This window comes from Amblyomma mixtum, chromosome 9, assembly GCF_055824585.1.
Source record: "Amblyomma mixtum isolate Tamu chromosome 9, ASM5582458v1, whole genome shotgun sequence".
Lineage (NCBI taxonomy): Eukaryota > Metazoa > Arthropoda > Arachnida > Ixodida > Ixodidae > Amblyomma > Amblyomma mixtum.
Genome location: NC_143020.1, coordinates 3585841 through 3609841, shown reverse-complemented (window position 1 = coordinate 3609841; position 24001 = coordinate 3585841). Strand labels below are relative to the sequence as shown.

The 24001-nt window shown below is 46.1% G+C and overlaps 1 protein-coding gene across 1 annotated transcript; it reads right to left on the bottom strand.

Annotated features, from left to right (window-relative positions):
- Window positions 1-1897: 1897 nt before the first annotated feature.
- On the bottom strand, window positions 1898-6895 carry LOC149328098 (uncharacterized). The gene is made up of 2 exons (XM_089560005.1): window positions 5801-6895; window positions 1898-2029 (listed from the first exon to the last, which is right to left on the bottom strand). The coding sequence occupies exons 1-2, from the start codon at window positions 6893-6895 to the stop codon at window positions 1898-1900; spliced, it is 1227 nt and encodes a 408-aa protein (XP_089416131.1).
- Between the last annotated feature and the right edge of the window lie 17106 nt (window positions 6896-24001).

Below are 24001 nucleotides of genomic sequence, written 5' to 3'. Positions count from 1 at the left end.
GGCTGTCGTCACCCGCCTCAGCTGATATATATGGCCTACTCCCGCGCCTGCAAAGTGGAACTGCGGCCCCATCTTTAGGACCTGGTTAGCGCACCTGTTAGCCGCACTGGTTAGCGCGCATGACGGATGCGAAACGTAACAACGGAAAGAAGACGCCGTGCGCAACCCCTCAGATATCATCTGCGGGAAAGAAATCTAATATGTAAATATTCTTGCCGAAAATTAATTCAATATGCTTAAGAAAAAGAAAGCAAATTTTTTTGGCTACATTTGGGCTACGCAAAAATTTCGCTGTTGGCTACGTTTGGGCTACTACGGAGGCCAATTTGGCTACCTGAGGTCGGAGCCATCTGGCAACCCTGCGGCGCGGCGGCAGACCCATCCGAGCAGCAGACGACGGAGCTTCGTGGGGGCAGTTTTGTGCGCGTGAAAGCGTGCGGCGTATTCGTTCGTGCCGGCAGGCCGCAATTTTTTTCGCCTCTTGCGCTTCGACGCAGAACTCCCCCTGTTTATGACGGCGGCAAGGTGAGAAATGTTTATTTGTGGAAATAAGCTGCATTGCAAGCAATTTAGGCGGCCGCGCCGGCCGCCGGTGCCTGTCTGCAGTTCGTGAAGCGGCGCGCTCGCTCTGTGGCCTGCTGGCTGCTGTTCACGGCATTGCAGTTTGCGACAAAGTCAAGGAAGGAATGTTTTTTTTTGCAAAAGTACGCTACATTTCAAGCACTTCATGCAAAATTACGCTGCATTTCAAGCAGTCTAGCTTAGTACGCCGGCGCAGTTGTGAAGGGCGTGCGCACGCTGGGTCATGCTACGCCGTGGGCGGGAGCGGCGGGACGAATGATGGTGCATGATGCAGCTTCGCCGGTCAGTGAGTAGAAAAAAAAAAAACCTGCCCACGGCCTGTGGCCCGACGCGCTGTGCCTAGCGGTTAGTTTTGCTTGGTTTCGTGCTTAGTTTCTCGGGACGTGACGTTTTTGTATGCCCCCCGACAATATGTAACTTCTTCTGGGTGCCATTTGTCGGTGCAAGGTTAAAACGTACTTTTTTGAAAGTGGGCGAACGGCGAAGACGACCGTTCCCGCGCAGCAAGTACGGGACTGTAAGACTCCGTTATCTGCGCTCGTGGAAACGTACATTTCACCCGCGCATTGACTACACAGGAATGCGCTTTTGAAAACCGGCAAAAAAAGGGAACGCGTCGGCCTTTCTAAACTCTAAAGTGCTTGAAAACCAAGAACTGTTGCGCCGATAGTTTAATTTTCTATGCTTCTTAAAACATACGTTGCACCCGTGTACTTCTCAGTGCTCCTAACACATTGTGTACTTGTGGTTCGTAGTCCATGTAGTGGCCGTTCGTATACGAAATATTTTTCTCGAACAAAACGCCTACTCTGCTGTCCACCTAGGTGTTAGGAGGTAGAGAAAAATGTCGGGGAATGTAGAAATGCTTGAAAAAAGTTGATTGGTATCTGCCGTGTAGTAGGGTATGTGTATTGTACTTTGCGCAACGGCGTTCAGCACGCCAGGTTCGCAAAAACATGTTGACTCCGCTCGTAATTTCATTCCCTCGCCGCTTTCGCACCTTTTCACTGTTTACAGAGTTACAATATAAGGAGACTGAGAATCACCATACTTGCGAATTTTTCAGGTGATGCCACCCGTCGGCAACACCTGCTGTGTGCCGTGGTGCCGCAAGAGGAGCACCTTGAGCAAGAGGCCAGGATCCATCTTCTTCCGCATCCCACGGGACAGCAGGTCTGTCGTGGTTTTCAGCTTGCCATTTGTCATAGTTTCATATAATCGTCTATTTCCACAGCGAGAGAGAGAGAGAGAAAAACTTTATCATGGCAAGTGTGTTGACCCCCCTTGGGTCCTTGGACCACCGCACGGTCCCACTCTACGTCGGAACGTTCATGCGGTGTTTGTTCATGACGTCGGCACCCCGAAGCACCGCAGCAAGCTGCGATGGCGGGTCCGGAGACGAGAGCACGACCTCCCAGTCCTCCCAACTTGATAACGCGGGCTGTCCCTGCGGGGGAGGATCAGCAGGGCAGCCGAAAAGGATGTGGGAAAGTGTGGCGTGAGGGTCGCCGCACAGGGTGCATGCAGGGGAGGTGCCACAGTAGAGAGATAGCAGCTGAGGGGATGAGTAGAGCGGGTCTGGAGGCGTCTCCAGAGGATCTGTTGGGAATGGGTAAGGGAGGGGTGTGGAGGAGGGTAAGTCCGACGGTCCAAGCGGGGCATTTGCGTGAGCTCTGGAAAGGTGTGCGCCCGCTCTCTCGAGAAACCTGGACCGAGGCCGTCCTGAGCCCGGGAAATCAAACCTCGGGCCAATTTATCGGCAGCCTCGTTTCCTGGATTCCCAGAGTGAGCCGGCACCCACTGGAGCTCTACCCTGCGTGGTAAGTTTTTGGAGGGGGTGTTCAACAACTCCCAAGCAGGGGCGTGAATCCTGCCTCTCGCGAAGTTGAACAGAGCCGTTTTGGAGTCGCTAAAGATGTAGTTTGCATTGGAATGTACAAGGGCTAGGGCGATGGCGGTTTCCTCTGTCTCCTCAGACGTACAGCCCGAGGGAAGGCGGTGTGTTAGGGGCTGTGCTAGGGCTGGATTGTAACCAACTGCTACAGCTTCATGAGTTGTGCACGCGGCGTCTACCCAAATGGCGTCCTTGGCTTGTCCGTAATACTTGTGTAGGGCCTTAGCGCGAGCTGGGATGAATGTTACTGGGGATGAATGTTCCGGGGAAGGGGTTTCACAACGAGGGGGGTATGAATGTGTCGAGGAATGGCTATAAGGGATGTCTGATTAGCGGGAATGTTGATGCGAAGGGAAGCGAGGATATGCCTACCAGTTGCGCTCGCGGCAAGTCTTAGATACTGTGTCTGAAGGTGCGCGTCTACTAGTTCCTGAATGGTGTTATGCAGGCCTAATTCAAGGAGCTTGGCTGTGCTAGTGCTGCGGGGTAGGTTTAAGGCTGCCTTGGTTGCTAGACGAATCATCGCGTTCACTCGCTCTGTTTCTATGCGGTTCAGCTTAAGATATGGGGTGGCGTATAAAATGCGGCTAAGTGTAAAAGCATGCACTACTTTCATGCTATCCGCTTCGTCTAAACCTTTGTGCAGGGAGGATACGCGGCGTAGAAGTTGCAACACGGATTGCGTGGAGGCCTTGAGGGTTTTAAGGGTATGATCGTTGCGTCCGGAGTCCTGCAAGTAAAGGCCAAGGATACGGAGGGTGGGGGTGACGGGGATAGGGGTTCCTTGTAAAGTGATTTGAATGGGCGAATTAGCTGCAGATTTCGGTCTTATGAGGAGAAGCGCGGATTTAGAGGGGGAGCATTCGAGCCCAATAGATGACGCATGAGCAGCTGCTAATTGAAGAGTTTCCTCAATTTCTCCATCAGATCCGTGAGTGGTCCATGCCGTAATATCATCAGCGTACAAGGTATGCCTTAGGTGTGGGATGAGAGCGAGTTTATGAGCTAGGGGGATGAGAGCAATATTAAATAGAAGAGGGGAGAGGACCGCGCCTTGGGGTGTTCCAAGCTCGCCGAGTGTATAAGGTGGTGTGCTCAGCTCAGCTATGTGCAGGGAGGCAGTGCGGCCCGAGAGAAAGGCGCGAACGTAGTTGTAGGTATTTGAGCCTACCTGTAGTGCCTGTAGTTCTCGCAAAATGGCATCGTGTCGAATCCTGTCAAATGCCTTTGTGAGGTCAACCGCCAGAATAGCTTTAGTGAGGTGGGGGATCGTGTCATCAAGCACGTCATGTGTAATTTGTAGTAGGGCATCCTGTGCTGATAGATGCGCACGAAAGCCCACCATGCTGTGCGGAAAAAGGTGGTTGTCTTCCATGTACGTGGTTAGTCGGGCAAGAATTATGTGTTCGAATGCCTTGCCGAGACAAGATGTCAGAGAAATTGGTCGGATATTCTCTATGTTGATGGGTTTGTGGGGTTTAGGAATAAATATGATTTTTCCATGCTTCCAGGTGGCAGGGAGTGTACCTGACTTCCAGCACTCGTTAAAGTGGGTGACTAGATGAGATATGGAGGCATCGTCAAGGTTTCGGATGGCAGCATTGGTAATTTGATCTTCCCCGGGTGCAGTATTGCGTAATTTCAAAAGGGCTGTCCGAAATTCCGCCTCTGTAATAGGGGCATCAAGCTGGGGTTGAGGTGGACCCGTGTACTCGGGGTGCTTGCAAGGGTCACCTGGGGTGGTATATGTTGATTTCACCTGCGCGAGGAAGGCGTTCGTGTCCTGCCTGTGGTTATGAGTAAGGCGGCGAATGCTAAGGCGTGTCTGGGTTTTAGATTTCGTGGGGTCTAGCATGTGGCGTAAGAGGTGCCAGGCACGGGTTGTGGAGAGATTGCCGCGGAGACTGTCACAAATCTGATTCCAGTTAGCTTTGCAAAGAGTGGTACTGTGGTGTTCTATTTGGGTCTGAAGCTGTGCCAGTTTGAGTTTGTTTCCTATTGTGTTTTTGAGTTTTCCATCTGTGTGTTATGCGTTCTTGAGCTTGAAGGAGGTGCGCGAGCTTACTGTCAATTACGGGGGTGTCTGGGGTAGTGTCTAGCGTTCGGGTATGTTGGCGAATGTCCTCTTGTAACTGGGTAGTCCAGGTGTCTAGGTCGAAGGGTACCTGTGTTGACTGTACATGTTCCTGGCGAAATTTTCGTAGCTGGTCCCAATTAGTTTGTCCAACGGTAAATTTGCGCTGAGGGCGGCGATAGCTTAGTGTTATGCGAATTAGGTGGTGGTCGCTGCCTAGTGTGGTTTGGGTTCTTTCCCACTGCAGGTGGGCCACATTTCTTCCAAGCGTGAGATCTGGGCTGGTATCTGTAGTAACACTGTTACCAAACCGCGTAGGCAGGCTGAAATCATTAAAGATGGACAAGTGGAGCACCATCATTTCATTGCAGAGAACTGTGCCTCTGTGGTTTGTGCGCCGATAGCCCCAGTCCACGTGTGCGCAGTTGAAGTCACCGGCAATGAGTAGGGGATTTGATCTAGCCAATTCCGTCACGGATTTGAGGAGTGGAGGGAGTAGATTAACTGGCTGTCGTGGTAGAAGATAGCAGTTAAGAACGAACAAGGGAGATTGAGCAGGGGTTGGAGGTAAAATTTCGATGAAGGTGTGAGCGATAGGTGTGGTAATGGTGTGTTCCATGTAATGCAAAGAGTTGCAGACGTATGTGACCACCCGAGGAAGATCAGTAGAGTCCGAGGGGATAAGAGCGTATCCTGGAAGTTGTTTGCAAACGTTTGCGTCCTGAATTGCGATGATGTCTGGTGGGGATGAGGAAGTAGCGATAATCTGCAGCAGAGGATCGCGCTTACGCCGAAAGCCCCTGCAGTTCCATTGAATAATATGTAAAGAATTATGGTCCGTCGGAGGGGCCATGCTGTAGGGTGGAGGGGCGAAGGAGGGGTGTGGAGGGTGGCACTGTGGGAGGAGAGGCCGGTGAGAGGCTATGAACAAGGAGAGGTAAACGCTCCTCTACCTTGGCCATGATGCTAGTTATGACAGTATCCATTAAACGGGTAATGGTAGTTTCAATCAGAATTTGGCACTGTGCAGTGACCTGTGCAGTAATGCGCTCTGCGAGCCTAGCTTCTAAGTTTTTGGCGAAGTCCTGAAATTTTGCTTCGAAGTCTATGGGTTGTGGTGGCATCTCATCAGGCCTCCTCTTTTTCGAAGGAGGTTCGACAGGTGGCGAGGTGGGTTGAGAGGATGAGGGTGTAGGAGTTGGGGGTACAGCGGGGGTGGAGGTAGAGTTGGCTGCCTTGAGCTGCCTTACCTCTTCCCGCAGAGCAGTCACTTCGTGGTCCTGGGAGGTCGGCGAATGAGTCCTGGCGGCCTTGGAGGCCCACGTAGAGGTGGTGGGAAGGGTCGTTTGCAGCGGGGGAAAGTCCTTTTTGCTAAAGGGCTTTGTTTTCTGTGGCGGCGGGCTGCGCTGTTTCGGAGTTGTATGTCTTGCCTTGCATGAGCCGGTACCCGTGTGGTGCTCGCCCCCACACAGAATGCAGATCGGGATGCAGGAAGGAACAGCTTGCGGGTCATGCTTGTCCCCGCACCGCGTGCAGAGACCAGTCTTGGGGTGGGGGCAGACGTCATATCTGTGGCCCGGTCGGCGACAGTTGATGCAGGCATCTGGACTGCCCTTGTACGCCGTGCATCTATAAACCACACTCATGTAGCGTATGATATGAGGGACTGGTCCATGCGCAAAAGTGATTAATATGGAGAGCGTCCTCCCCATTCGGCGTGCTGCGATAATATCAGCGTCCGGGTTGCGGGTCTGGAGGTCTCGTAGCATCTGCTCCGGGGTTTCCGCCCAGTAGGCTTGCGAGATGACTCCACGTACCGCTGCTGGCGGCGGTGCGATGTAGGCGGCGATAGGGTAACTGGTCCCTTGGAGCACCACTTCCTTGAGTTGGACGAGGTGCAGGGCGGTTGTCTCCTGGTGGGTAGCGACGGTGAAAGTGTTATTCGTAGGATGGATCCGGAGGTGAATGTCCCCTAGGTCCCGGCCATCGGCGGTGACTTGCAGGGCTTGCATAAGGGGCTGCGCCATTGCTCCGTTCAAAGCGAGCCCGCCTCTCGGTCGAAAAACTACCCGTATAGTGCCGGGCGGGAGTGAAGCAAGGTGTTTACTTCGCTGCGAGACTGCGTGCGACACGCGCAGCTGTTGCTGTTGAGCGCGGTACGTCGGCTTAAAGGGCGCAGGGGCAGCCTCGGCTTGAGCACCGACGCCGGACACGGCTGTTTGTGGAAGTCCAACGATGGTATTCGGGCTTGGTTCTCGAACCTGGTATGCGCGGAGTACTGCGGTCCACTCACTGGGTCTGGACGTTTCAGGGTCGAGGTTGTTGCCCTGCGTTTGCACCTCCATGGCTGTTGGGGTAGGTGCGCTGCCGGTGATAGGCCTAGCCTCCAGCGAGGCGAGGCCCAGCGCGGCGGCTGGCGAGGAGCGAACTTTACGACGTCGGTGCGGTCAGAAGAGAGGACTGGATCTAGTAATGGCTGTAGCGGTTGGAAAGCGCTCACCTTTAGGAAACGTTGTACATAAGAGGTGAGCTCTTGGTCGCTTGTTGCGCATGAAAAGAAGCCGAGAAGCGGTGACAGTACCGAAAGGCGGCCGGAGCGGAACCTCCTCTTCTTCTTTGCCTTTCCACAGCGATGTAACTGTGAATGTGTTTATAGGCATAAAATAAATGACCGTGACGTTGTTTGACGGATATGAGTAGCAGTGAATATTTTCACATGGCAGCAAATTCGTCATGTGATAACTAGCATACTAAGGCTGCTTACTTTGTATGGTGCAACGTCCCAAAATGACTCAAGATATCAGGGAGATGTATAACAATGAAGCCATTTGAATGATGAAAGTGTTGTGCACTGTGGATATAAATAATTTTGCAAGTGTTACATTTTTGTTTTTAGATGAACACTAGGTAGGCTGAAGCACCTATGCACCAGTTTGAAAACCTTTGCGACGGCGCTTTTCTACAATCGGGTAATGTACCATTTTCCCAAATGTCTCATTGTCTGTTATGAAGAACACTTGCGGCGACTTGTTTGGGTGCTAGTGAAGCACTTCATGCTTATACATTCAACAATGACGCCACCGCGGTGGCTCAGTGGTTATAGTGCTCGACTACTGACCCGAAGCACGTGGGTTCAATCCCGGTCATGGCGGTCACATTTCAATGGAGACGAAATGCTACAGGCCCGTGTACTGTGCGATGTCAGTGAAGTTAAAGAACCCAAGGTGGTTTAAATTACCCGGAGACCTACACAACGGCGTCCCTCATAGCCTCAGTTGTTTTGGGACGTCAAACGCCATAAAAAGCAAAGCAGAGTTTCAGCAATGAAGTAATGGAGTGCCTTAAACACGTACGCAGGTTGACAGAATGGGTGTCATACAGCGGAAGAAGTGACCTTTTGGAAAAACCGCCCAGTTCAGTGTACACCAGGTACCGGATGTGCACTGACCACTTCACAGCAAAGGACTTTATGGATCCCGGGCACACGCGACTCACTAAGCGTAGAAAGTTGGGCTAGTTGGTTGGTAGTACTATTATGATACATTCCAGCGGCTAAAAAGACACGGACGAAGGTAGACGAGACAGGACGAACGCCGGACTTCAACTGTTCATATGACTGCCGTACTGTTGAAGTCCGGCATTCGTCCTGTCTCGTCTACCTTCGTCCGTGTCTTTTTAGCCGCTGGAATGTATCATAATAGTGCGACTCACTAAATTGGCTGTGCCTTATGTGTGTCCAGGTTTGCAAGGCAAGCTGGTCACAGAATATATATTAATGAAGTAAATATTGTAGCAGGTAATCAAGAATTAAGCTGACGTGTTATACAGTAGATAATGTATACGTGCCTAGTTCGTATCTTTCCTTATGCTGCAGTTCACTTCAGTTGGCTTGAGACTTTTTGTTTTGCTTCATGGTCAATAATTTCACTCTTCTGCTGAGCCTTTCCACACTGTTTTTCAAGCAAGAGGCTCTGCATTCACAGATGTGCGCTCATATGACTGCCGTACTCATTCTGAACATTGATTAGTTGCCGTGGTGGCTCAGGGTTGGTGGTGCCAGGCTGGTGATCTCAAAGGAGTGGGTTCGATTCCATACAGATTTCGATGCAGGCAAAATGCTTGAGGCCCTGTGTACTGTGTGATGTCAGCACGCATGAATGCATACCGGTGGTCCGAATTTCCGGACTCATTCACCAGGAGGTCTTTCGTAGCCTGATTCGCTTTGAGACTAAGCAGTACAAATGAGACATTTGCTCATGTTTTCTGCCATTGCCTGCAGCGCCGCATCTGCTCACCGACCATGGCCATACCACAACGGGCGTGGCAGATCATGGGTGTTCTCTTCCCCCAAGCAGCAGCCGCTTTCCTGACTTGGTTGAAAGCGGTGCAAGCCCTCAAGAAAGCAGCTGCGTTGGTTAGTGCTTGTTCGTTTAAAGCTGCTTAGTAGCATTTTCAGTAGTAGTGTTCAGTAGCATATGCAACATATTCTTCGGATAGTGTACACTGTATCATTTTTGCCCATTGTAAAAACAGACAGTTTAAAATTAGTTAGGGAAGCGTTGATTTTGTGACTTTTGAACTTAATGTTTATCGTGTCTTGTTTCATCATACGGAACGTCTGTCCACCGTTTTTCTGCTGATGGTAAAGTTTCCATGCTATGGTTTAAGTGCTGGTACAGCTCACTCGATAGATTTGTGAACTGTTGTAAACATATACATAGTTCCTCACTTCTGTTCTGGTACATGCTCATTAATGTTTCGTATATGCAGTTCGAATAAATTTTTATAGTATATTTGTTATGTATAAAGTTTATACTTCAGGTGGCCTGGGTAAAGTTTAGTTGTCGCCATCGTGTTTCCCAATGCTGAAATTAGGCTAGACGAATATTTAGTAGTTTAGACAAGTCATAAATATTCTGTAGTAATATGGTTGACCTGTCACTAAGTAGAGTTTGACCTTGCCTAGGCTGTAGGTAATTGGTATGCGCCGGACAAGCTCCCGTCATCCGCAACCTGGTTGGCACGCGGAGTAAAGCTATCACTCAGTGAAACTGCAATATGGAGGACACTAACTACAATTGACAAGAGATGACAGGAAATGCCTTACAGAGGCATTGCAAACAAGAACAGAGAGGAATGTGTGCTTGCCTCAGCACCACTGTTACTACCTGAATTGCATGTGCCAATGCAAATTTGTGTATTCCATGACGTTGTGTTCGGCTCTTGTGTTCCCTTTAGACCTCAGAAACATAACTTTCCACTGTAGAAAATCTTAAATTTCATGCGTTAAGAACAAACAAGCCACAGTATTCTGCAGAAAACGTCAAAATGCGCTTCAGTGCCCCTCATGTAATAATGAGAACTATTAGTTTCATTTATTTCCCTACCTATTCACAGTAGGCAAATTAACCTTTGCCATTAGGCTCATAAGCTGGTAAGAGAGGCCATGTTTTCAGTGAGCTTGGGACTTGGTGCGCAAGTGCAAGGAAGGTGGCTGTGTACATAAAAAAAGTTTATACCCATAGTACCTTTTGGTCAGAAAGAGAAGACGCAGGCAGAATTTAGTGCAGCAAAGAACAGCAAAGCACTGGGTGTCTGGAAACAGTAGCGACTGCTGCTGGTGCTGTGTGGGGAGCTGCATGCATTAAAGTGTCGGAGGTTTGCCCTCACTGCTTTGGTACATGCGTCTGAAGCAATGCCTTTTTATGTTCAATTAATTTAAATATCTCCTTAACCCTCAAGCTCCCATCATTGTATTCATCCAGATAAGGTAAAAGTCATTTTTCTGACGTGTTCCTACTCATGTCGGTAACAGCATCATCCAAAAAGAAAAGGCGGCTCTTTACACAAATGTGCGGCAAATGCTTAAGTGAACATTTTTTTGGGCATTCACAGGAAACTAGTGGTGTTAACCACAATATTGAATGCATAATGTAACACTAGAAGCGTTTTTCTTCATATGCAGGAATCTTACTCTGGGACAAGTTATATTCGGCATAGTCGTTTACATGGGTTGTATGAATGAATCGCGCAGAGTGCAATATGCTCATAGAAAAATAGCCGTAATGCAATACGTTGTGCTTAATGCAAGCAATGTTTACTGTGACGGAACCATTAAAAGGCATTGTGCCAAGGCTGACTTTATTGCTACCCTTTTTCTTGTATTATAGTTCTTGGCAGCGATCCTGCAATAGGCTCAGCATACAGAAATTGTTTGCAATATTCCAAGTCCAGGGCCACAGCAACTATAAGGAGGCTGCAGGCGAAGGTGAAGAGCTGCCGCAAGAGCATCGCAAGGTTGCGCAAACAACAACACAGCTTGCCGCCAATTATTTCTAGGGCACTAGGTGTCATCCGGCCATTTTCACTGACGAAGTGTTCAAACTTCTCACTGCACACGTGCGTTCAAAGCCAAGGGGCAAAGGCAAACGATTTCCTTTGTGGCTAAAGAAGTTTGCGTTGCACCTAAACTTTCGTGGACCACGGGCGTATAGATTTTTAGAACCCATTTTCACCTTGCCAACCCAGCATTCGCTAAGACGATGGTTGGCTAACGTCAACATGAAACCAGGTGTAATTCCTGGGGTCATTGAGTCGCCTTCAGCGACAAGTCAGACTTGGGATAAAAGAGATCAAGCATGCACTTTGATCTTCGATGAAATAGAACAGAAAAAAAACTTCTGCTACGATTCCAGGCAGGATGTTATTCATGGCTTTGTGGATGATGGCAATGTGCGGACATCGATAATTGCAGACAGGGCTTTGGTTTTTCTGGGGGTGGAATCTCCAAGAGGTGAGTTCAGCCAATAGCATTTACAATTGTCAACACCAGCACCTATTATGCGTAAATTGCTCATGTCCCTTATTCATAAACTTAAAGAAATAGCTAAACTGACAGTGAAAGCACTTGTTTGCGACCAAGGGGCGTCAAACATCAGCTTGTGTTATCAGCTGGGCGTGTCTGTTGACAGGCCTTTCTTTATGAGAAGGGGTGAGCGGATATATTTTACTTTTGACTTGCCCCATCTCATTAAAACTACTCGTAATAATGTGCAAGATCACAAGTTGCTAATTGGGGAAGAGGTTGTGGACTGGGCTTACATTCAGCGCCTGTACAATTTGTCCCACGAGTTGCGCTTGCGTTTAGCTCCAAAGCTGGCCGAGCGGCACATTCTTCAAAAACCGTTTTCTAATATGAAAGTAACCAGAGCAGCACAAGTACTGGGTGCTTCAGTGAGTGTGGCCATTATGGCTTTAATATATGCAGGGGAGCTGCCCGCAGCAGCAATGGCTACAGCGCAGTTTTGCAAAAGAATGGATAAACTGTTGGATGCACTGAACAGCTCAACTCCTAAAACAATAGCGCAAAGATATCGCTATGCGATTAAAAGAGGTGATGACGAACTTGTTCACTGCCTTCCAGATCAACTTCACTGGATAAAAACGTTGAAGTTTGCTGTCAAGCGTCAGCCACAAACAATCATAGGCTGGCAGATAACTATCCAGGCTGTTTTGCTTCTTTGGAGTGATCTTTCTCAAAATCATAATTTTTTGTACCTCCTCACCCTTCGGCTGCAGCAGGATTCGCTGGAGAATGTTTGGGCACATTAGGCAGAAGCAAGGCTGGAACATGAATCCGAATGTTTTCCAGTTTATCTCTGGTTTAAAGCATATTTGCATTCAGAAACTGTTTAAACTTTCTAAACAAGGTAATGCTGAGGAGGATAGATGTGAACTTCTACTGGAATGTTCACCATTCTCTGTTAGCAGGCCATCTCTAGTTGATAATGTTGTGCAGGCTCCTGCTGACGACTTTCCGTCCTTGCAAGACGTTTCAGAGCTATTCGTGGATAAGCACTCTCATGTTATTGAGGATTCTGTTGTCTATTACGTGGCAGGCTTCTTGGTAAAATATTTTCTGGTAAATATGCAAAGAATTGCATTTGCTCTCAGTTGTTGAAAGATGAAGACAATACATTGAGTGGTTCTCATCAATATTTTACAGTGCTGAAAGCATATCATGTACCAGGCAAAGTGTTTGCAAATTTAACTGTACCATCGCAAAGGGCATGCACATTTGTGCAAGCACTTGAGACCCACTTTCTTGCTTTGGTTGAGGATACTGCACATCTAGAAAGGGTTTGTGTTGTTTTGCTGCTACATCTCCAATGCAATGGGGATTTTGATTTTTGTTCTCTTGAGTGCCAGCAGAAGTTTGTGACAATACATTGTAGAATTCGTTTATGCTGGCATATGAGATTTGTGAACAGAAATTTAGACAAAGTTCGCTTTCAGTCGTCAGTTTCTGGTGTACAACTTGATAAATTTAAAAGTTAATGTTGCGTTGAAGCATACGGTGAACTTGGAACCAACGTGCCTCAACATAATCTTTCAGAGAAGTACACAGGATGGAAGGTCAGCCCACAGGACTTGAAGGGTGGGGGGACGGGATTTAAGTGCACAAGCAATGTGCAAGCCTCTGCAGGATTGTTCTAGGTTCCGCCTAATTTATCGAGTGCATTCCATCTGTTCCATTATGTTTTTACACATAAGCGCTTTTTGTAGTGACCCTCGTTGCTCTGCAGGTTGAAGAAATGAGCATACGGTTGTCGTTTCACAACTCCTACTGCTTCCTGCTTTGCACTGAGTAGCACCGTCCGCTTGGGGCGCTGCAGTGAAATGGGCCGCTGGGCCCTATGGGAGTGTCCGCTCTTTACCAATATCTTTCTCTATGGGTAAGTAGTGTATGTACAACTACATCTGGGGTCGTGCGTAATTGTTTTTGTGTAGGTTAAGTTAACACACTCTTAACGAGGGGCCAGAGGGGCTTATTGGCTTTAGCTCGTAACCATAGTAACGGCGGGTCCATTTAGGGCTAGTGACGAGGATATGCGGTAGCACTGGCGTTACGCCGTCGTTCTTTGTTGCGAATCTGTACTGGTAGTGGCGGTTGTGTGTGTGGCAGCTCTGGCAGCCGGAGCACCCTGAGGTGCGTCGTACGGGACAGTGGCTACGCGAACTGCCGTTTAGCTGCTCCAATGCACATCTGAGTTCCCGGTAATTCTTTTTGTGCAAGTTGGCTTCGTGTGACGAAAAGGCGCGAAGTTTCTGTCACCCCCCGTTTGAGGCAGTAAGTTTTACTGCTCTTTTGTTATACCCAGAACCATATCGAAGTGCCACGGTTTGCGTCGTTTTGCAAAATTAATGAATCGATAGCTGCTTAACTGCTCTGTCGTATGGTCAATTGCAGCAATTGGTACTCAGACATCGAGCAACGAGTTTTATATCAGGATATTTTCTCCAGAGAAGGTGCTGTTTTGAGTGAATGCCTTTAATTGTAGCCTGTATCGCGTACGCGAAGCCTGCCACATTACCTTCCTTGCTTTTGTCGTGACTACTCGAAAAGGCGGGAAATATTAGCGGCTGAAATAGCCACCGGTCCGTAATTCACGCAGAGGATTAAGTAGCCCGCCGTTTGATGCTGTATTCTCTTTTACCTCAATTGAAGTGTGATTTGCCACATATATTTTCGATCGGTGTGTTGCGAGAACGAAGTGCCGCCTAACTGCTGCAAGGTACAACTTAGTCATCAAATAAATTTATAAGATGATTTTCTGCAGAGACGGATGTTTGGTGGACACTTTAATTGTGCCCCCCAAACGTCGAGTGCAGATGCAGAAGGAACCACCTTTTTGTAATCCTTGAAATAAGATGTCTAACGCTGTCTTTTTTTTATCCTGGAAATCTCATTTGATTATTCTTTCTACAGCCATGGAAAGTCGCACAGTTTGCGTCGACCCATTCCAAGGGACACACACCTTCTAACTGCAACAGGGTACATATTGCCACATTCCTGGACATTCTCGTGGCGCCGTCTCCTGGCCGAACTGTCTTAACCGCCATCCTGGCTAGTCTTAGCCATGGTGGCGGGCGGGGCTTCGTCGTCTCTTCTTCGGCTTCCGCTCGGGAGTTGGCTGCTACCTGGCGCTGTTCAGTAAAACGTGACCTGGCTGTCCCGACTGTATAGCCGTGACAATATCTGTAATCAGTCGATTCATTGCAGCTTATTTCTTCCCCGTTATGTGTGCCCTTATTTTGCCCTCTTTTACATATGTTATACTGCCTTGCCTTCTTATGTTACTCCGTAAATGCAGGAAATGTGGGCTGCGATGTGGGCTGCGAAAGCAGCCACTCTTTCTATGTAGACCTCTGGCTGACGCTAGAAAGTTTCGTTTTGCTTTTCGTTTTTGTAATTTGTAATTGAATGCTCAGCATTGCTGTGTTGCTGTTTTTGAATGTACAGACATGAAGCAGACATTCTTGGTATGCTCATTAATTTTCATGTGGTCTTTGGCAGCTGCCATGACTGCTGTGCACAACTGCAGTGAATTCGTGGTTGAGACTGCCCGCAGGTATTGGCTTCGCCATGCTCCTGCGAGGCATCGAGATGCTTTGGAAAGGTATTTCACTCAGTTTTCCTGTGCTTCAAAATTTGCGTTGTGTATTATCATTTTGTTGCAAAATTTGTTCTATATTTTTGCATGGGCTGAAGTAGTGCAACTATTTCACATGGCGCGTGATATTTTCTGATAGAACTTTGGAAAGAGCCGCCGCGGTGGCTCAGTGGCTATGGTGCTCGGCTGCTGTCCCGAAAGACGTGGGTTCGATCCCGGCCGCGGCGGTTGAATTTCTTTGGAGGAGAAATTCGAGGCCCGTGTACTGTGCGATGTCAGTGCACGTTAAAGAACCCCAGGTGGTCGAAATTTCCGGAGCCCTCCACTACGGCGTCTCTCATAGCCTTAGTCGCTTTGGGACGTTAAACCCCATAAACTAACTAACTAGAACTTTGGAAACATTTTAGTGCCTAGGGAAGGGAGCATTCAGCTGTTCTAACAAAAACTGAAAATCAGCAGAGCATGCAGTTTGCATGCACGGGGCATACGCCAATCTGTTGCTATTGTGCTGATTTTATTGCAGTGAAGATTCCACTTGGAAGTTCTCGATTGTGGCCCATGAATTTTGTACTAGTGCAACTGTGATAACCAATTTTTATTGTCAGAACTTGGAGTCTCTTACCTAAGACTACAAAACTTTTGCCTCAACATGTAGAGAATGCGCCTTTTTACACTATAGTTAACGAGCTCGTTTGGCTGAAAACCTGGAAAACCCCTCCATAACTCTGGAAAAAATCTCAAATTTCAAATGAAGTTAGGGGAGGGTCCAAATGTAAGTACAATTAGCCAGGAGGTTGCTCTTGGGAGTATTTCGTAAAATAGAGGTAATTTGTTAAATTCGTGTATTGCAGCTCAAACCCAGGCCCTTTGTGTGCCAGGTGGGCATGCAACACAAAGGCAATGAAGAGCTGTCGGTTGAGCGTGTTACAGGAGCGACCAGCTGGCGTATGCGTTGTTTGATTATAGAGATTGTTCATCAATAATTTTAATCAATGGTGGGATTCAACATTGAAAATTGATTAATTCAGAAAGTGCCAATTTTTCACAGAGGCCATCAGGGAGAGAGTAGGCTGTTATGATGTGTGAAGTTTCCATCAGGTGTGCTTGCAGCTGGGGGTACTGCGGAGCGATGACATATCCCATGAGGTATAAACAGTTAGTACTACTGGTCACTAGGGGAGCACTTGTGATGGCGCTCTTAGTGTCTACTAGTGTGGACGCTATTTTCTCTACTGTTAAGATGAAGCTTAGTCATCACCCTAATTTTTCACATACTTCTTACTCTTGTACCTGAAAATTTAAGCTGCAGGAACATTCTGTTTAGGTGCAAGCATATGATTGCCTACATGTGTTGCGAGAGTCCAGAAGGCAAGCCATTCAGCTTATTAGATGATTACAGTGTCTGTCCCAACTGAAATAGAGTTGCATTTAAGCGGGCAAATTTAAAACAAAAAAAAGGTTTTATGCCATGACTGAGTTGATTTTGAAGCACAACTTTTGTGGAGTCTACTGCAGTGTTTTATGAGTTGGAGTGCCTACGTGACAGATAACCATGTGGAAAATTTGTTTATTCACCTCAGCCAAACTGCCATTACAAGATAGCTGGCTTGTAAACTGGTGCGAGATATTTTGCCTGTTTTATTTTATAGCGAAGTCCAGAGTTAAGGCATAAAATGAACAAGGGGCAAGCTGGAGGAGAGGATAGCTGTTTGTGTCTGCTAGAGCAGATTAAGGCTCCTTTTGAATTGGCTTGTTCGTTTTATGCTGTCGAAAATCTAATCTTCCCCACCTTCTTTGTACTGTAGTGCCACATAGATGTAAAGATTGTTTTGTGTTTGTGATGTCTGGTGAATGGACATTCTGAAAAATTCGAAACCAGTGGAGGTGTGTTCTCATTTTTTACTATTAATTTGGCATTCGGAAACTGTAAAAGGAAGCAGGACAGAAAGATCACAAGAGGAAACAGGCTCCATTGTTCATTTCTAAAAGCGTAAAAGTTAGCGTTGTTGCTGTATTGTAGATAGTCCAAGCATGCCCATGGACCCTGTTCATTTGTAATCAGTATAGGATGCACACAGCTAGTTTCAGGAAACTAAATTTTCAGCATGCTAGAAGTTTAAGGTATTTTATTTATTTTGGGCACAGCGCTGAAGTTTCCTTGTCGCTTTTGTTGCCCAGCGGAGTGGCCTATGCACAGCTGAACAGTGAACCTACTAACTTCAAGCCAGAACAAGAGCTGCAAGGCCTCGTCGCTTTTGTTGCCCATTGGAGTGGCCCATGTATACCTGTACTTTGAGGACCTGCTGAAGCAAGAGCTGCCAAGGGGTCTTTACGGGACTGCATATTTTTAAAAGTTATAAATGCGTGAAAAAAGAAACTGGAAACAGTATGCAAGCAAAAGCTTGTAGGCAGACTAGAAACAGGACTTGTCACAAAAAAATCTAGCATCACAATTCAAATCACAGTGAATGGGCTGACAGGGACTGAGAACAAAATGTTATTGAATAAGCTGGTAATTGAATATCCACCAACACAGCTAAAGTTGCATATGAAGTGTTATGCTAGAGTTTTTTATGACAACTCCTGTTGCTAGTCTTTACAAGCTCCTGCTTGCATATTCATTTCAGCTTTCTTTTGTTGAACGCAGCATTTATTTCTTATGGTAGAGAGAAAAGCAATATGCCATATGGTCCTCATTCATTTGGACTTTTATATGTACAGGTGCCGTCAAAAGTAAATGGAAGGCAATATTCAGGAAAAAATTTAATCATTGGCTCCCAGTTCATGCATCCTTGAATACATATGCGCAGCCCAATTGTGATTGTGCGAATTGCACTGTGCCCAAACAAGCATGGACCATTATGCTTTAGATTTATAGAAATTAAATTTTTTTGACAAAGTCGCCTTCCATTTACTTTTGACGGCGAGTGTACAGTGGTTCTGTTATGTACACCTCACAGCTAACGTGAATAGCATTTCATGTCATCTTTTTTTTGTTTGAAAATGTGCTTTTTTACTGCAATTTTTATGTGCCTTAAGTTGTCACTGTTTCGCTCACGCAAGTAGTTTTAGTCCTTTCTGTACAGTACTGCGCCTAGTCTGCAAATAAGAGTAACAGCTATTATGTTTCTTTGCATTTCTTTTCGCATTTGTCTTAAGTGATTGTTTTGTATTTACTTTGAAGTGAATTTAAGTATTTAAGTGAATTTGTTACTTTTCACACAATTGTTTTCTATTCATTTGGCTAGGAGGAAAGCTAGCTAAGTCCGCATCTATTTGAATTTTTGTGTTTCTTTTCGTTCCGGCTGTTATCACTTAACATCGATGTTGTCATATACATTACTTCCTTTTCTATTCATTTTGAAAAAAGTATCTACTAACGAAGCTTCTGTTTGCACATTCATGCTGTATTTTTGGGACAGCAATTTGTTTTTTTTTGCTCTAAAAGCTACTGTGTGCATATTCATTTTAGTTTCATTTTTTGTTATTATTATGACTTGTTTTTAATCGGCAGCCGATCTAAGTACTCATCGTTTTGTTCAGTTTTTTGCAGTGGCTATATGCATATTTCACAGTGAACTCAAGTAGCACCCTGCTTGCTTTTTGTATTCATTTTGAGTATGCCTTTTTTATTACAGTGCTATGTGTCTTAATTGTGACAGCAAGAGTAGCCACTGTTAGCATGTTTTAGTAGTGTTTTGCTGAGACCTGTGCTCTATGTACTCACCTACCAAGCACAATAGGCAGTTATTGACCTGACTGACTTAAGTGAACATTTTGGTGTTTAGTTCTTCCATAGTGTAGTAGCTGTATTTCGTATGCTCACTTTATACACACTAAAGACAATCCCTTTCCATTTGTGATTTCTTCGAGTGTTTTGCTGCTTACTGTTAAAATGTGTTATATGCTGTTGTAAGACATTTTTCTAAACAATGAAGTTATTGATGCCAATTTAACGCAGCTGCGAATATTCTGGAAAGCTTGATGTACAATGATTATCTGTTGTAAGTTTTTTCTTGACCTTAGCTAGACCTGAGGATTGAGATCCTAATTACTGCACATCATTCAAATCTTATAGTTTACTTTTACTACAGCGATTGTCAGTCAACCTACATGCTATCTGTATTAGCTAGCCTAAATACAATTTATACACAGGCTTCAGGTAGATACCAGGTGCTATACACCTTTCCAAAAAGGGCTCCCTGGGCGCTGCCATATTGTTCCCTGGACTGCAGTGGGCACCTCGGGCTAGCAGGGTGGAAGCGACGGGGGAACCGGTTTCCAGCAATCCAGAGAGGAGGTGTTTCGCCGCTTCCACCATGCTAGCGCGAGGTGCCCAGTGCAGTCCAGGGAACAATATGGCAGCGCACAGCGGGCCATTTTTGGAACGATCTATATACTGCCAGTGAGTCCTCTGTTGCAATGCATATGAAGTACTATAGATATCTAACTGCCCTATGTGCACATCCATTATATGCGACAAATGTCTGGCCGTAACATCTGTACAACATACTATTTTAGAGGTACGGATGCATTTCTGATAATCCTGTGGATATCCCCTCAATGTTATGCAGACATATTTGGAGATCTATCGGACATACACAATGTCCAGCAAGTGCTGTATTTGATACGTCAAAAGGCTGTATGTGGTTATCTGGGTTCCCTCATGGAGGCTGTAGCCATGAGGAGACGGTCCGCTTTCAACAATTTCCCTTTCTCTCTCTTCTTTTTCGACTTTGGATGCTGCCCATTTGGTGAGCGCACAGGCCCTTGTAGGCCGTCCACTTACGGTTTCAAAGCTGCCTTTTTATTTCTCTGTAAGGTCGACATGCTCTGTCCGGGGTGGTCTCGCGAGGGCTGAGATGCTCTTCCATCTCTGCGCTTACTGGAAGCGCAACCCCTTCATATTTGGGGGTATTAACGGCACCTCCTTGTTTGCTATAACCGACTGATGCGGCCGTAGTTGTATCTGAAACATATTGCCATTGCCCAAGGCATACTTTGATGGTGGCACCGCACTTGTTCATGTCAAGCAATTGTTTGTTGTGTCTGTGGCAGTTATAAGTGAGCTCTACTGTATTGCACGTGCATCATGCCACAGACACAAGCAGATGCATTTAAAATACGCAGGTGCCTGCTGCATGATATGTGCTCTATATACAAAGCGTATAGACAATGCTGTTGTGGCTTTGGAGACTCCTGCTTAGTCTACTGAGCTCTGTTTCGATTTTAAGACATGAGGACCAGTATTACGAGGCCAGGGTAAAATGTGCCTGAGGATGAACCTTCGAAAGCAATGTACTGCTGCGAATACGGGCAGAACCTTACTTTCACTTATTTGCATGTGCAAAGTTAGGTTCATGAGAATCCACCTGGATCTGCCAAGAGAACTAGCCTGCCAGCTGGCCCGAAGTGACAAGCATTGTTAAAGATACTGCAACTGACATTGCATTTCAGCTGGTGTAAAACATCCGTTTCAAATCTTTTCACTCGCAGTTAACAGCACATTGCAAGTTGCTCTTCTATTTCCTATCCATATCCTTTCACATTTTGTGTCTAGAGAAGAAAGGCTACAGAAGGTGTTGTTATATGCGCTTTTTGTGCATTGCCGTCTACACAAAAGCGCACATGTTCCGATGCCTGTGGCGTTTGTGTTCATTCCAAAGTGACACTCCTTTGCTCTATGTTATTTTGCAGGCCATGACAGTAAAGCCAATGCGTACAAGGTTCCACGCCTGCTACCCTTTCATGACTCAATTGCTTCATGCTTATAACCTGGAAAATTCCATGTGCAGTGATCTCAGTGCATTGTGTCTATCACATAGTGGATTGGAAATAGTTTCGATGCAATTGCTTCAATTACAGGGATCTTAATAATGAGGAAAGTGGGCATTACCGTGAAAACAAAAATTTTGTTTAGTGAACTTGTTTCGTAAGCAATATGGTTCTTTCCCCTGAAATCACAACAGGCTTGCTTAAAGGAGAAGGAAGGAGGGAATAACGGGTGGCAGCATAGTTGTCGCTAAAAGTTGTTCCTGTTGGTGACGAGGCACAAGGTTCTTTTTGTTCGTTTTGACTCGATAGTGGTTGAGCAGAAATCACTGCTGTGTAATGGTTGACCAGTTTAAATTAAGCTCTCGGTGAGAGTCCCATTTCTGTCGTGGTATGAAGAGAACACCTGAAGTTGAACGCAGCCTATTACCTATGTACTCTTGCGGTGTGCACTCAGTAGTAGAAGTATTAGAATCATGATATTTGGTCGCTCAGAACCAAGCACCAAGAGAGGATTATGCCTGTCGTGCAAAGAACATTGGTCTTCCAGCTATCTTAGCCAAGCCAGGCACTCCACATAAAAAGGGTTGGATAGGAGATGGGAGGATACTGAGCGGTCGTCCTGCATTCCACAACACAGTGAGTGAAACTGGGGTATCTTTCAGGGCAGTTATTATATTCAGGTGATTTCGCATATTTTTGGAAGATGGCCTGTGCCGGGCCGGTGTCTGTAGGGTGTTGCATGTCAGTTTGTCAATTAACACTTGGGATGTGGAGAGTCGAAAAAAAATAAGCAGCTGGTGCTCATCTTAAATAAACGAGAGGCATTGGTTCCAAGACATTATGCTCGGTTAAACATACAAACGGCAGAAAATGACGCCTTTACTTTTGGTGCAAAGTGGGGTGAGTCTGACTCCATTCTATTATTCAGAGATCAAAGCAGGATCTCTGGAACTGAAGAGACGGTCATTGCGCAAGACGGTGTGCGGGATCACACAAAAGAAAACAATGTAATTGTGCTGGACATTGTGGTTGCTGTGATAAGTGTGCAAGTTGATTATTTCATTTATACCAAATTCTTTCGGTTTTTTCACTTAACGCAGGAACATCGTGTGAATATTGCATGCAATGAAATAATTTCCCTTTTGATGAATGGGTGATTGACACATTAATTTTTATATTGATTCTTGTTCTGTACAGCCACACATATTTTCAAAATGCTTGCTGTCGTCATTCGGTGTGACTCCACCAGGTTTCACTTTGCTCTGTCCGCTAGGTGGGGCATATGAACATTGGGGCTCTGCAGAAACCCTGCTGTCAGTATTGTGTGGTGAATTCTAGATGGTATCGTATTTGCTGCCGTTCACTGATTTATGGGCATTTTTATGGTTTTGCTGAAGAGTACGCTATGATTCCTTGTGGTTGGTCACATGTGACTGACCTCACTTTGTCATGTGCGAAGCATTCCAGACTCTTTCCAAGCTATGTTTGTTGCTGTGTGATTTAGCCTGCATTCTGACGTCTTCCGTTCTGTTTTGAGGCTCTTTTAAGAGCATTCGACATTTGGCTGTATGGGGTGACAATGTTTTTTTTTAGTTTTCTAATGCTTAGTGCTGTTGTGCGCATTTGTAATTCATCAGGTGTGGACTTCAGTTCGTGCTGATTGTATGCACCTTGAATTATCTTTGAGGAGGAAATTCTTTTGTTATGATGTGAAGCCATTTGAAAAATTTGCCTCCCCAGTGTTTCTGTATAGCTCTTTGCTCTGTTGGCCCTGTTTACCTTGTGCGGTGCTGACCTATTGACGCAGTGCTCTTTGCCGTGTTGCCCAAGGCAATGCAAGCTGTAGCAGACTTACTCGTCTAAGAACCACACTGTTTCTGTCCTTATTTTCTGATTTTGCCGGAGTGAGTACCTGACACGTGGCAGGTCTTAATGCCTCACAAAATGCCTGTAAAACTGATTTAGTGTTGCTGAGATTCTGATAAGTGATGACAAGTTGTACTTTAATTCTTTGTCTTGCTGCGTTCACTCTCGCCGCATCAGTGGCATAGTCATTGGAGCATGCACCACGCATGTGGGATGTGCAGGGTTGTAATCTCAGTACTAGAACTGGGTACCCACCAGTGATGCAATAAGCAAGTTTTCCCCCTAGCTTGTGCTGGGTGCAGTGCTTGGAAATGGGCCTTTAACCCCAACCTGTGTCGAAGAAAGTGCCTTGAGCCATGGCCCTCTTTAGCCAAAGCTTCCCTTTCACCATCTCACCTATTGTCGTCATCAGCTTTCATTCTCATTACAATTTTTCATCCCACATTCGAGGCGTGGGCCTTACACGAGTAAATATGCCACGCACTAACTGCACTTGACACACAGTAGTGTGCTGTTTCAGATGTGCTTCTACTGGTTTGGTTAATGCCTCTCTTGGAGCTGCTGCAGGGGAAACACCGTGTTGGGCATGTTGGCCACACTTGTGGGCGGCTGTAATCTTGGCTGCAAGCAAGCCTCCTGACAATTTTTTGCCAGTTGTCAAGCTCTGAATTTTTTTTCCTACGTGCTGTACAAAGCGTATAAGGGGTCTTAAAAAAACAGGAGGAATCCTGTCCCAATGTGTTTTGTCTCTAACCATAACTCACACTCGTTAGTTTTTAAGCCTACGTAGGCAGACTTGTACAGTCCTTCCCATGAAGCCAGTTACTGTACTTGCGAACAGGTCTATAATGTGGCTGTTGGTTTGCCTGCAACAGCTTTCCGATATTTTTAGGTAACTGATTCTTTCATGAGCATAATTATAGTTCTCGTCTGGAGGCAGAATTAAAAGTTTGGAATGTTTGCTTTGGAACTTGATTGTTTTTAAGCCTGTCCTACTCAATTTACCTGACCTGGCACAATAATTGTATGAGATGGCATGCTATTTTCACCGTCTCATCCACATAACACCATGTGAGTTGTTGCACATGTAATCCTGTGTCTTATGGATGTAACCTGTCTTTCACTTGCAGGCTTGACCATTAGAGGCCGCAAATACGGTGTATTTTCTGGACAAAACTCATCAGGTTATAATCTTCACTTTTTCTTCATTAATCTGTTCCTGAATGTTGTCTTTCAAAGAGCAGTGTGAAGAATACAGAAGCTTCAGTTCATGGAGCTCTGGTGAATTATGATGATATTTGCCTTTGATATTCTGGAAAGTTTTCCAGAATATGTGAACTGTTGACCAAACTGTCA

Bases quoted from the DNA above. Each gene is read 5' to 3' on its own strand.
- LOC149328098 (XM_089560005.1), bottom strand. From the start codon at position 6,895: ATGGAGGTGCAAACGCAGGGCAACAACCTCGACCCTGAAACGTCCAGA. The intron at 2,030-5,800 runs GTAAGGCAGCTC...CCTCCCCCGCAG, and splicing joins TGACTGCTCTGCGGGAAGAG to GGACAGCCCGCGTTATCAAG.